At 56.0% G+C, this 12,603-nt stretch overlaps 2 protein-coding genes and 1 long non-coding RNA gene across 8 annotated transcripts; 1 reads left to right on the top strand and 2 right to left on the bottom strand.

Annotated features, from left to right (window-relative positions):
* Positions 1-1,924: 1,924 nt before the first annotated feature.
* On the bottom strand, positions 1,925-3,704 carry Dnlz (DNL-type zinc finger). Of its 2 annotated transcripts, none has more exons than NR_024073.2 (3): positions 3,322-3,704; positions 2,997-3,136; positions 1,925-2,201 (listed from the first exon to the last, which is right to left on the bottom strand). NR_024073.2 is itself a non-coding variant. In NM_001130990.2 (3 exons), the coding sequence occupies exons 1-3, from the start codon at positions 3,591-3,593 to the stop codon at positions 2,048-2,050; spliced, it is 522 nt and encodes a 173-aa protein (NP_001124462.1). In that variant the 5' UTR covers positions 3,594-3,704; the 3' UTR covers positions 1,925-2,047. The 2 variants fall into 2 exon arrangements, 1 of the variants encoding a protein (NP_001124462.1); NM_001130990.2 differs by having other exon boundaries at positions 3,366-3,704.
* A 42-nt stretch (positions 3,705-3,746) lies between these two features.
* LOC147995392 (uncharacterized) lies at positions 3,747-8,224 on the top strand. Its single transcript, XR_015684201.1, has 3 exons — positions 3,747-4,054; positions 5,755-5,846; positions 6,867-8,224. It is a non-coding gene; the product is annotated as an uncharacterized LOC147995392 (long non-coding RNA).
* Positions 3,791-12,301, bottom strand: Card9 (caspase recruitment domain family, member 9). Of its 5 annotated transcripts, none has more exons than XR_015683399.1 (13): positions 12,080-12,246; positions 10,800-10,995; positions 10,278-10,415; positions 9,188-9,492; positions 8,941-9,120; positions 8,662-8,805; positions 8,269-8,394; positions 6,916-7,107; positions 6,411-6,504; positions 5,952-6,000; positions 4,601-4,674; positions 4,105-4,181; positions 3,791-4,019 (listed from the first exon to the last, which is right to left on the bottom strand). XR_015683399.1 is itself a non-coding variant. In NM_022303.4 (13 exon segments), coding segments are annotated over 12 exon segments (1,611 nt in total). In that variant the 5' UTR covers positions 10,984-10,995; positions 12,080-12,301; the 3' UTR covers positions 3,791-3,919.
* Between the last annotated feature and the right edge of the window lie 302 nt (positions 12,302-12,603).

Below are 12,603 nucleotides of genomic sequence, written 5' to 3' on the forward strand. Positions count from 1 at the left end.
GCCTCCCGGCACAGGAGCAGCCTCGACCCTGACTGGATTACGGTGATCTAAGCAACAGAGGAACTTGGAGACGGTCCAGGCTTGTTCTCAGTGTTCATGTAGTGAGCAGTAACCCATGTGACTCGTACCATGGTTGGGCCCTTTAGGGAGTGCCCTGACCTGGGCCAGGAGAGGCCAATACAGCTTAGACTGGTAAACTAGCCTAGAGAATTCTCTAAAGTCAGGAGTGCTATGGTTGCTCTGGAGGCAGCCACACTTAGGGGCAGGCTGCAATTGCTCAGGTACTGGGAGGCCAGCTGCTGAAGATGGCTGCCACGAGAAGGGAATGTGGTGAGAGAGCCAAGCCACCAGACAGGAGTCACACTGAAAGCACTGGCCAGGCCAGGAGGATACTGGGTGGTGCTTTACGTAAAGTCTCCACTGGGAGGGAGGAAGGAGTGGAGAACTAAACTAGTAAGAACAAACTGGGGGCTGGGGATTTAGCTCAGTGGTAGAGCGCTTACCTAGGAAGGGCAAGGCCCTGGGTTCAGTCCCCAGCTCCGAAAAAAAAGAACCAAAAAAAAAAAAAAAAAAAAAAGAACAAACTGCCAGGAACCTGGTCATATGATTGGGAACCATGGCCCCGGGGTGAGTCTGCAGAACAGGGTGAGGTGTGGATTCTGCAAGAATGGACTATGTGGGGAGTAAATCTTCAGGTGAAAGCCTGATACACAGGAGAGCCTCCCTGGGAAGAAGGGCTCTGAAGCAGCAAGGCCCCAAGTGGGGAGCAGCAATACGCAGACGACACAGAAGAGGAGAGAAGTCCGAACCGTGGGCTTCCCATCCAGGAGATGCGCTAGGTCCAGCTGTGCACTCAGTCTAGCCAGCTCCGGGCCTCCTGAAATTCTGACACTTGAGGATGAGACCGCCTGGCCAGGCTCCACTGGCCTTCTGCACTTAGGGCTCACAAGCAACGTAGTCGGCCCCCTGACCTTTGTGCCCTCCACAGGGAGCAGGCTGGAGTAGGAGGCTGGCTCTGCCTCTAGGACTGTGACAGTTTGTACAAATGGCACAGGAGGCTCTGGTGGGGATAATAGCAGGGTGTTTGCTGAGAGAAGAACAGGGGGTAATCGAGTGAAGGCACAGACTGCAACTGCACCCGGCCTCCCACGGCCCAGAGTGAACTGCTAATCACTAGCTGGGGTCCCAGGAGCCGGGGAGGCATTGTGTCACTGCCAATTGCCTTCTCCACCCTCCTGCTCCAGGGTTTGCCCTGCCGGATGGACTGCTGATTAATGTTGAAGGTCACAGGGCCCAGAAACCCCTGCAAAAAGCCTGTTTGTGCATCCGCTTGACTTCCTAAACACAAGAATATCCTGAAGGCATGTCAAGCAAAGTTAGGAGATGAAGTACACCACAAGGCAATCGTGATGTGGCCCTCATCACTTCCACACATCTCCTCTTGGGGCTCGAAACAGGAAGAAGAATTGAGAGGTGCAGGCAGCTTGTGGGGGGAGTGTCTGTGTGTGTGGTATCTCTGCCTGGATCACTCTCCTTCTAAGCCTCTCAGCAGCCTCTTTTGCTACAAAAACCAAGCCTCAGTGCTGGGCTGGACAGTTGCTCACACAACAGAAGCCACCAGTTGTGTGTGTGTGTGTGTGTGTGTGTGTGTGTGTGTGTGTGTGTGTGTGTGTGTTGGGAGGTGGTGGTGGTGGGGGGAGATGCAGGTAATAGAGGAGGAAGTAGAAAGATGCTCTGAGGAACAAAAACCGCCCAAGGCCACAGTCTAATTCAACTCCCAGATCCAGCACTACTTAGAAAGGAGAACCACTGCACAGGGACAGAGTGACTCCTCTGAAGAGGTGGACGGTCATGAGGCTGGGGCCTATAGCCACAGAGTTGTTCTGACTTCAGAAGAGAAAGACAGGAGTGCGGGCCCAGCACCTGGATTGACAGTTGTTTACTGACAGAGAACAGCAGGCTGGAGAGGCTCCAAGTGAAGGGGGAGACTTTTGGGAAGACTGGAGTCTGAAGTTGGAGGAGTCCACAGTTGCAAGAGTGTACGGGGTCAGCTCTGGTCCATCTTGCCGGGGTGAGTGGGATCTTCACCCCCTTCTGGGGTGGCAGGTGGTTCAGCCACCTCCAGAATCAGTTCCAAGGCACCGTCACCGCACACCCGGCGTACCTCCTCTCCTCTGGCTGCTAGGATCTCTTCAATGTTCCTATAAGACAGTAAGGGCAGCATCAGCCTTCCTCTGGGCTCCCTCAAGGGCATCCCATGGTCATCTTGGGCCTGGAACACATGTCCCAGCATCCAGGACACCAATACCTTGCAGGCACCTAATGGCACCTTCACCAAATGTGTCTGTTAACAAGTCCCACCTCAGAAGCCATCTATCCTGTACAGTGTACCACCAAGGGCCTTGGCCCTGCCTCTCACCAGGTAACAGCCACTAGGTAACGGCCATTCCTGCACTTCTGTCCTGTTCCTACCTATCAGAGCTGAGATTTCTCTGCAGCACAGGTCTAAGAGGTAAACCAGAGACCCAAGGCCTGCACACTCGTCACAGGCTATCTCCTCTGTGGCTCTGTCCTACTCCTGCCATTGATCCTTCCTCAGTGACCATCAGTCCTAGCCATAGACCAATCTCCTCCGAACTGACTCCTGGCTCTCCCCACTGCTCTCCCCAAGGTGAGAATACCAACTGAAGGCCAGTGCCAGTTCACAGTCTGACACATACCCTTCCATCTGCCCTGAGTTAGCAGAACACAAAAAGCCTCCACTAGAAAGTTATGAGGCCACTGGAGAGATCAGAGGTCAGGCAGCGAGAGCAGTAGAGCCACAGAACTAGTTTGCCATATTCGAGGCCGATTATAGTTTATCTAAAGTTCAAATTCAACCGCTTCCAGATCATCCACGTGGAGGAAGCTGGGCTATCCAGGTAGGAGAGGCGATGGACCCAGGCTCATAAAGGCACACAATCCTACAGTCTCCTACCCCTCCCAGCGGGCCTCACCTCTTCCCCTTCAGGTCAGAGAACCAGCTTAGGTTGTCTGCGATGATGTGGTGGTTCTGGCAACCAGGGCAAGTCACGATGACCACACCCTGGTGATAGGCCAACTTTGAGATGTGCTTGGATGACCGAGTCCCACAGACCTAGTTGGGTTAGAGAGGTGGTCAGGCAAGGTACACATAGGAAAGTCTCTCCCTAGGGCTAACTCCACCCGGAGGGACATCCTAGAAGGTCCTGACCCTCATAGATAGCTTCATTTCCTCCCAGCCCTTTTGTAAAGACCCCGCCCCCTCCCCGTCCGAAGGATACTTCTGCCGGAACCCTATACCTTCAGGAAACCAGCCAGCGCTGGGTGCTGCCGACCGCGCCCACCTTGCAGGTGTAGACGAGCTGGTAGTGGTCCGCTTTCACGCGCCCTAGCGCCGCCGCATGCTCTGATCCCGGCGCGGAGCTCGAGCTCCGCCAGCCCCAGGCCCAGCCCCGAAGTCTCTTCGCGGTTTTTAGGCGAGCCCCCAAATCCCAAAGCTGCCGCGGTCCGGAATCCCGGGTCCTCACACTACGAAGTAGTGTCGGCATGCGGCTCAGCGCTGTCCGCAACATGCCGTTCCAGGGCACCGTCACCACGACGATTCTTGGCCACCTCTTTTTGCACCGCCCCGTACAACTGAAGCTGTATCCGCCATTTTGGAAATGGGCGCAGCGGCCGGAAGCAGCTCTCTTCAGCTTCCATCCGCCACCGGCGCGCTGCATTCTGTCGCCCCCTGGTGTCACCCCGCTTGCACATCCAACCAACAGGCTCAGCTCAGAGGTCATTTTATTAGGCTGCATTTTTTTCTAATACTTGTACAACGTATGTGTAGCGTACAGTAAAAAAACCCGCAGCATCCCTTCACAATTACACAGACGCTCAGCCTCGGCGTGGTCCTCTAGGAGCCCTCGGTGTCGGTGTTGTCGCTGCCTGTCGTATTCCCGTGATCCCCTTCTCCCTGTCGCCAGCTGTTCTGCATCTTGCGGAGCGCCCGCTTCCTGTGGGACCCGCAGTGTGAGCAGGTTGTGAGCAGGTAAGCGTAGGTAATCCACCCGCCCAGCCGTCCTTCCTGCCGCCCCTCACCTGCGGTAGTTCTCGAAGCTCTCCTTGAGGCGCCGCCGCTCCTTCTCCGGGGGCTCGCTGCTGCTGGGCACCGTGTCCTGTAGAAGGAACGGTGCCAGCAGCTGGACAACAGGGCGGGCAGCTGGACACCGTGGCCTTACCACGGCAGCCCTGTTACTCCAGCAGGTGTGAAGCCAAGCTAGCTGGCCTTGGGGTCTACTGGACTCCGAGATAAGTGAACATGGGGCAATCACCCCTTTTCAGCCAGGCTGAGTGGAAGACTTCTTTGCAGTGAATGTCCTTACATTACTGCCTCCCTCCCCTGTCCAACCACCCTACATCTAGGGTTCTGTCCAAGAAGAGGGGCTCCAGTTAATGCACCAAACACTACCCACATGTTACACACCACATGCACTACAAAGACCTTGTGATCCCCAGCTGTGCAGGTGGAGTCACCCTCCTCCCCAGGATGAGCCATTTAGTCATCAGGGCTCTTGGGGACCCCGGTCAGCCTTACATGGGTCTGCGAAAGATGCTTCTTGTTCAGAACCATGAAGGGCTGCTCTGGGCTCTCCCTGTCTGCCAGGACACCTGAAAGGAAGAGCTGTGCTTACAGTGGCTCGCTTGCTGACATAGTCACCACCTTCCTCTGCTCACAGCCCAACTAGCACTGGCCTAGGCCAGTCTTCTGGACTGGGACCCTCACACCACATGAATCCAGTGGAGACTGCACTTCACAGATAGGAACAGGCTGAGCCCTTGGCTGCTACATCAACAGAGCTCCTACCATCACTCACCCATACCTCCCAAGCTGACTGTCACCAAACACAAGGACAGATGGGTAGGAAAGACTCCAGGTCCCCAGTCCATTAGCTTGGCAAAATTTTTGTGCCTAGTGGTTCCCATGGGTGGGGTAGGGGCAGCCTCAGTGTAGAGCAAGTACACCATATTAGTTACAAGAACGTTCATTCCGGGTGGTCAGAGCCAGCTTGCCCCAGGCCCTAGGCAGACCAAGGCTCAGGGCTCCAGGCAGAAGGTGTGCTGAGAGGGCTATGAATATCAAGAAACAGTTATATCCAGAGAGGACTCGGGGTATGAGAGCCCTGCCCCTTCCCCTCTCATTTTCATGGTGCCTAACTGCTGGTGTGCCTTCAAGAGAGCTGGCTACTCTTGCATTCTCCTCGTATGCCCATGTGGAGCTTGGTGGCCTCAGGTTGGGTCTTGGGGACTGCGGTGGGTGGCCCATGCTTCTCCATCTACACCTCTTGTTCCCCTTTTGCCTTTGGTTATAGCCTGGGGTAAGGCTGAGCTGAGGAAGTCTGTCTGACTTCTCACGAAAGCTCCCAGGGCTCCTCCCTGCACTAGACCCTCTCACCACCCACCCTCCGCTGCCCCAACTGCTGTCCCCCAACTGTTAGATCAGAGGAGTGGCCTGTCTGGCAGCCTGCTACTGTGGATAGCGCGGTCCCCACCTCCTTGCTTGCTACCCTGTCACATAGCGCTACCGTTCCCTTCCTCATTGAGCTCATCTGGATACTGGCTAGCATCTCCTTCTGCAGGAAGAAGGCTGGGAGGGAAAGATGCAGGATGGGGCGTCCACACTCACTGTCCTCTGAGCCACAGACCCTAAGATCTAAGACCCATGTTCAAACCAGATTCCTTATTCTCTAGGTGCATGAGCCTAAGGGTCAGCCCTTTGCCACTGCCTCTCCTTGCCTCAGGGAGCATCGTCTTTGGTTGGAGCGGTGTGATTCTGAGACAAGGTAAGTCACACCGCTTTATGTGCTGAGGACGGGCTGGGGTTTAGGGAGGCCAGGAGACTGCAGCCTAGATGCCTCTGGCAGAACACGGCATCCCCACCTCCTCACCTTTGTCTGAGAGCTGGGCATCCTCCTCCAGGTCCTGAGGCAGTGAAAGCTTCCAGACAGAGACATGCCACCCAGTTAGGCCACAAGCCACCACTGCCCTTCCAGGACGAGGTGTGGCCCAGCCCCCGCCCGCTTGACTCTCGCTCCTCAGTTGACACAGCCATCACTGTCACCCCACTGCATAGAGATCCTCAGGGCCTCGGTCCCAGTCAGGCCAACAGGCAAAGGAAACCCTAGCATGAATGAAACCCTCTGCCCTGAGAGGACAGAAGATGGGCGCTGGTCTGTGCTTCACTTTGCTCACAAGCAATGGTGTGGAGTGTGGCTAGCACTCTTCCCTGTATCCAGCCCAAAACGAGAGAAAAGGGACAATCCAGTTTAAGAGCCACATGGGAGATGAGTGTGAGGTCAGGTGGAGGTTGAAGGACAGGGAGAGGCCCACTCTGTGTCCATACTCACCTCCTGGGAGTTCCTGGGGGAACTGTCTTCCAAGTCAGAGCTCTGTGGCCACAGAAAAGGGAGTTGGTCAGTGGGCGGTAGGGGCTCCAAGCACCTGGGCATGGGGCATGTAGGGCAAGATAAGAGCCCCCTCCAAGCTCCATCCTCTAGGGCAGCCCTGCACATATCTCTAGATATGCCCAGATATGTCTTTCTTAACACTACACTGCCAAGCCACCAGGTGACTCCCGGGGCAAGGCCACTGTCCTTGGAGTGGTGTGACTGACTGGGCCTTGGGTTATATTTATGGCTGTCACTTCACCATGAAGAGCTCTAAAGAGGAAAAATGGGATTCAGGAAGGCCAGGCATCTTCTGAGATCACAAGCAGAGCACCAGCCATTTCAGGCTAGGCCTGGGGATGCTTCTGGGATGCATGGTCCCTCAGGAATCTTGCCTTGACCCCGCATTCTCCCCAGCTCCCGAATCGCCCAGACTGCCCTAGCTACAGCAGACACAGAGACCTACCAGGATGAGCATGTCCAATTGCTGCTGCTTGAGTCTGCCCTCAGCGGCCAGTAATCGGCTCTCGGTCTGGAACAGCTGCAGCTGCAACTCGTCGGCCTTCTCATCCAGTTCTCGAACCTGCTTTCGCAGCTTATCTTTGTCCTGAAAGCTTTGGGCACACTGTGCATGCAGCTCTTCCCTTGAGGTCATAGCCTGTAGGAATGGCCAAGGCCACACCCTCAGCAAGGGACCTTGGCTCTCATTTGGCAGTACAGGTCTTGGCCCCTACCAGAGGTCCTGGCGGGACATCAACCACCCTGCTGTGCTGCTGGAGTTGCTGAACTGGAGGGATTCTCAAAGCATTGGGGCTCGAAGTACAAGTGAACAAACACTGGGTGGAATAGGGCAGGCCCAGAACCTTAGCACTTGGGTGGCAGAAGCAGAATCAATAGTTCAATGCCATATCTGGAGGCAAGATTGGGTTGCATGAGACTTCGTCTCAGAAACAAAACAAAACAAAACAAAAAACACTGCAAAGAAACAGCCAAAAACCTCTGTGATTAACACACAAGTCAGTTCCTAGGAAGCCCAACTGAGAAGTCCTACATTCCCAGCAGACAGTGTGTGTGTGTGTGTGTGTGTGTGTGTGTGTGTGTGTGTGTGTGTGTGTGTGTTTCCGTCCCTCCTATGGGACATATTTTATAAATTCTGGATGTTGCTTGACATCAAAAGCAGGATCCATGGCTGTCCTTAAATGAACACAATGTGTGTTTTTTCTTTCTTATCCCAGGCTGGCCTCATATATACTAGGTAGCTGAGGATGGCCTTGAGTTTATGATTCTCTTGTCTTTACCCCTAAATGCTGGAACCGGCATGTACTACTAAACATGGCTTTTTGAGACAGGGTCTCACATTGGGCCCCAAACTGGCTTGGAACTCACTGTAAATCAGGCTGCCCTTAAATTCACAGTAATTATTTTGTCTCAACCTGCAAGTGCTGGGATTACAGGTGTGAGTGAGTCACCACTGCCCCTACCCGGGAACCACCACCAGCTCTTGTACCAAATGCTCCCCACCCCCAACCTATGCATCTGGCAGCTTCCTCTCCCCTACTGAAGTCTCCCTCCCACCTATCCCTCCCTATCCAGCACCGGGACTGCAGTGTTCTCCTGCTACATAAGCTCTTCCTTTGAGTAAGGTTAGACCTGACTGCATTTGTACGAGCAGCCCCAGGTTCTATCTTTCAACACTGCCAAGTTACCTTGAGCATAAATAAATAAAAAAAATGCTTTGGCCGCAGCAGCTCCAAAGGCTGCCACACCAATACCCCAGCACTGCTTGTTCTCAGTTTCTGAATGCAAGTGTGGCACCCACCTGGTCCCGCTCAATGGAGACCTCCTCCATCTGCTGCAGGATAGCCTCGATCCGGTCCTTGTACATCTTGGCATCCTTGCGCAAGGCCAGGCACTGCAGCTCGAACATCTCCTTTTCCTCCATGCACTACAGGAAGCACCGCTCAGCCTCACTCCCTCCCCTACCCGAGCTGGACAGACAACAGCCCCAGAGCACACAAGACCAGGCTGGCTGGGGTAATGAGGAAGACACTGGAGTCCCAGTCCACAGTAGGCTAACCTAAGCCCAAAGGGTGACCTTAGCTGTGGACACACCACCGTGTACTAGGAATTGATAAAGGGGAGACAGTGAGCTGTCCCAGACCCCACCATCCAGGATCCCAGTGGGCATTGCTTGCCTGCCCTGGCCTCTTACCCGGGTCCGGAGGGCCTCAGCCTGGCGGAGGTCCTTTCGTAGGGAGAAGATGGTGCTGGCCTGCTCCTGGTGTTCCTGCAGTGCCTGACGCCAGTCCTCCTCCAGCACCTGGATGTATGGGCTATTCCTGTGTAGCTTACCCTCCTGGAGGTGGTAGGGAACAATAAGCCTGGCTGAGGAGGCCCACAGTGCCACAGCCACTGCAGTTGTACCATCTGGTGTGCCCAGCTTCAAGCCCATGCAGATGCGAGGCCTGGTGTGCACCGGTGGTATTCCTACCTGCACGGAGACCTCCAGCTCCTGCACCCGGGCCTGCAACAAGTCCCTCTCCTGCTGCAGGTCCCACAGCAGCTCCTGGCTAGGCCGCTGCTCCATGGCGTGCCGGAGCTTCAGTGTGTGTTTGCGCTCCACCTTGCAGTCATCCTCTGCCTTCATGAGGCTGTGCCTGAGCTGGTCCACCTGCGGGTGGTCCAGTCAGCCACAGCCTCCTCCTGACCACCCCGCTGCCTGTGGAGTGAGCCATCACCTCAAGCTGCAGGTCACGGTTCCGCATGAGTGCTGCTCCCTTCTCTTCACTCAGGTGAGCCAGGCGCATGGCCAGGTCGTAGTTCTCATCCTTGCAGCGCTTCAGCTCGGCACTGCTCAGCTCACACTCCTCCTTGAGCCGCTGCACCCGCTCCTGGTGCTTGCGCAGGAGGCTGTCCTTTACCCTCAGCTCCTTGATGAAGTCATCCTTGGAGCTCAGAAGGGCCGTCAGGTCCTGAACCTTCTTCTGCAGCTTCATGACCTCTGTCATCAGCAGCTGCGTCAGGCCCGACTCCCCTGATGCGTCTGGGGACCATGCAGTGTCAGGTGGAGCTGTGGCTGTCACCTGCAGACCCTGTGCTCGTCCTTGTCTACAAGTGTGTGCTTGAAGACCAGCAGCTTGAGGGACAGAGGGAGCACTCCTGGCCTCCCAGAGGGTAGGATGGGTCCCTCAAGACTGAGTGTGCTCACTAGGCCCAGTCTGCCTTGCTGTCCCTCACAGGCGAACTGAGATTCTGACTCAAACACTCACATGCCAGGACTGCAGTCGGCCTTCTGTCTCCCCCCAGCCCCTGTTTTACGTATTTATGTTGTATGTATGTAGTCCAGGCTGGCCTCTCACTCTGAGATCTGCTTGTCGCTGCCTCTGGAGTTAAAGGTTAAAGGTGTGTGTCATCATGCCTGCCCTCTGTTACTCTTACAGTGACCTTTGTGAGATGGATGAGAATTGATAGGGCTGTGGCTATTCCACCACGAGAGGACACCTCTGTCCCCTCTGGAAACTGTACGACTCTGCCCTTGGCTGACAACTGGGCCCTGCAGAAATGGCACTGCAGAGCGGTCACCACTTCAGTGGAATTTCTAGGCTGTGAGTAGGAGAAGCAGAGAAGGGCTCCCCTTCTGGAGACCAGCAGGACCTCAGCAATCCAGGAAGGCCCTGCTCCCGAGAACCGGAGAGGCACCAGGGACCACTACCCTGATCTACATCAGAAGGCTCGTGTCAGACTTAGTCACTCCAGTGCAATCACAGGAGCCGGGGCCAAGTAGCACCGAGTCCACCCACAGCACCAACCCACACCTGTGCCTCTCACCGATGATCATGGAGAAGACACGCGCTGGCTCCTTGCCAGTGACTTTCCTGTATAACTGAGGGTAGTAGAGTTCCAGACTCTCAAGAAAGGCCACGTAGCCCTTGTGGCCTGTCCGCTGCAGGATGTCCAGGAGCACACCTTCAGGCAGAAGAGACAGAGTCAGGGCCCAGGGCTGGGTAGGTAGAGGCCCTTGGGGCTGGCTAGGATGGTTACTCTGGGTAGATAACCTAAGCTCTAGACACCCCCTTCCCTTCTGGGCCATTGCATAAGGCACCCTGCAGGTCTCAGTCTAGGTGGGACAGGGTGCTGTCTTTACTCTGGTGGCTCTGAGGATCTGAACAATGGTGGGGACTCCCTTCCCCCACTGGGCAGCAGCAGGTAGACATGACAAGAGGGGAGGAGGACCTCACTCATATCCTACATGGAGATGGAGCTGGGTGGGGCTGAGGTAGCAGACTCTGGCTGGCTGTCTTGTGGGGATGATGAGGGACTGGGCCCTGCTGGTATGGGAGCAGCCCTCACCCACTTTCCGCTTGCGGATGACCAGGTTGGGGTCACTGAGCACCTGCTCCTCATCATCGGGGTTCAGGACTTTGCACTGGCGCAGATAGGGTGTGATTCGTGAGGGGTCAATGACAGAGATTAGCTTCACCCGGAAGCTCTCCAGGGCACTCCAGCACTCGTCGTCATTTTCATAGTCTGACATGTCCTCTGTAGGCTGTGGTACAGTTGGGGAGAGCAGCTGAGGAAGTGCCCACCTTCTGTTCCCTGCTGGGCCTGGCGCAGTCAGCCTGACAGGACCCAGGCCTGGGAGTGCCAGGGCAGGGCTTTGGGCAGGGTCAGAAGGGACTCAGTCTAGGGAAATATACGGCTCAGTTTCATCTCCTCAGCTCCATGGAGAGTTTCTGAGGGGAAGCAGAGGTCCATAGGCAAGCCCCTCCTCAGGCCACCTGTTAAACCCACCTTCCCCAAGCTGCTGTCACCCCAAGCTTTCGTTGAGTCATGTGGATATGCAGGGAAGGGATGGGTTGGGGGTCTAAGAGAATAGCCCTTGTACAACAGGCCTGCTCTAGCTTCTGCCCTCTACCCTGGAGTGCCCTGGCACACCCTCAAGGTGGGAGCTTTTGCCCCTACTGGCCATCCTACATAGTACCTCCCTGGGTGGCGTGGACCCTGGCTGGCCAGTCTCCAGATTGGGACTAAGAGGGTCAGGTTGGTGGGAGGCTTTCTCACTCTGCCAGGGGGCCAGGCCTATGTGTGACTTCCTCATTCCTTGACAGGCTCCGAGTCCTTCAGGCCTTCCGTTGTAGCCAGTGATGCAACAGCCTGTGGCATGGTGCTATTCTGGGAGGGCAAGTAAGGGTTGGCCGTGGGAGCATGCCTGCCTCCCTGCTAGGCTGGGGTACACTGGACGTCTGCTGCGGCTTCCCTCCAGTTTTTCAGGTGCTAGGCAAGTCCTGTGCTTTTCTGCTGCCGGATGAGGCCTGGCCTCTGGCCACATGATGGGGATCAGTCAGGCCAGTTGAACATAGGGGCTTACTCGTGTGGAGCTGCATGTGGACAAGTGAAGCCTTTGTGAGTGGCTTCAGTGGACAGACATTTCTCTAAACCTTGGGCCCACTGCCTGCCATTCCAGCCCCACAGCCACATGGCCCAGCACTGGAGGACTATACTGCCATGGCCAGGGTTAATCAAATGAAGGGTGAGGGTGGAGGAGGCCACCTGCCTGTAGGTACTGCTGCTCCAGGGTCCCCAGCAGACTCACCACAGGCTTCCACCCACCTCCAGGAAGGTGAACTTACCTCAGGGTCCTGTGGGAGCCACCTGCCAGCTGGATGCTGCCTGGGCTATGGGCACTCCAGGAGCGAGCCTCTGGGAGTGTGGAGATGCTCCCTAACTGGAGAAGGGTGGAGCCATGAGGGAGGCTGTGCACTTCCTGATGTGTTCTGGTTGCTGCCACAAGCCAGCCAGTCCTCCCTGGGGGGGGGGGGGGGGGGGGCAGTCCCTGCTGGTCTACCTTCTGATTGGTCCATCCAGGAACAGGAGAGAGGGAAGTAGAAGTACTCTGGGAGCAGAGGAGCCCTCCCCGCCTGCTCATCTGAACTCGGACCTGGAGCCACAGAATCTGAAAATCTGGCGTTGTGGATGGGCGGTCTAAGGCCCTCCTGGATCCAGGCTTCTGAAAGCCGCTCTTCCCTCATGGCCGCCCATATCCTCACCTGCCGTCTGAGGACGGTGGTGCAGGGTAGGTGCAGCAGGACAATCCACGGGCTGTAGGCAGCTAGAGTCCTCCGTGAACTGCGTGCCCCAGCCTGAGATGGGCGTG

This window comes from Rattus norvegicus, chromosome 3 (genome assembly GCF_021556685.1).
Source record: "Rattus norvegicus strain SHRSP/BbbUtx chromosome 3, alternate assembly SHRSP_T2T, whole genome shotgun sequence".
Taxonomy (NCBI): Eukaryota; Metazoa; Chordata; class Mammalia; order Rodentia; family Muridae; genus Rattus; species Rattus norvegicus.

Coding starts and splice junctions, on each gene's coding strand:
- Card9 (XM_087654253.1), bottom strand. CDS start 10,983: ATGTCAGACTATGAAAATGACGACGAGTGCTGGAGTGCCCTGGAGAGC. Junction 8,395..8,661: donor CTGAGGCCCTCCGGACCCGG/GTAAGAGGCCAG, acceptor TGCTTCCTGTAG/TGCATGGAGGAAAAGGAGAT. Junction 6,453..6,915: donor AATTGGACATGCTCATCCTG/GTAGGTCTCTGT, acceptor CTGTGGCCACAG/AGCTCTGACTTGGAAGACAG.
- Dnlz (NM_001130990.2), bottom strand. CDS start 3,593: ATGTTGCGGACAGCGCTGAGCCGCATGCCGACACTACTTCGTAGTGTG. Junction 3,137..3,365: donor AGCTCGTCTACACCTGCAAG/GTGGGCGCGGTC, acceptor TAACCCAACTAG/GTCTGTGGGACTCGGTCATC. Junction 2,202..2,996: donor TCTGACCTGAAGGGGAAGAG/GTGAGGCCCGCT, acceptor ACTGTCTTATAG/GAACATTGAAGAGATCCTAG.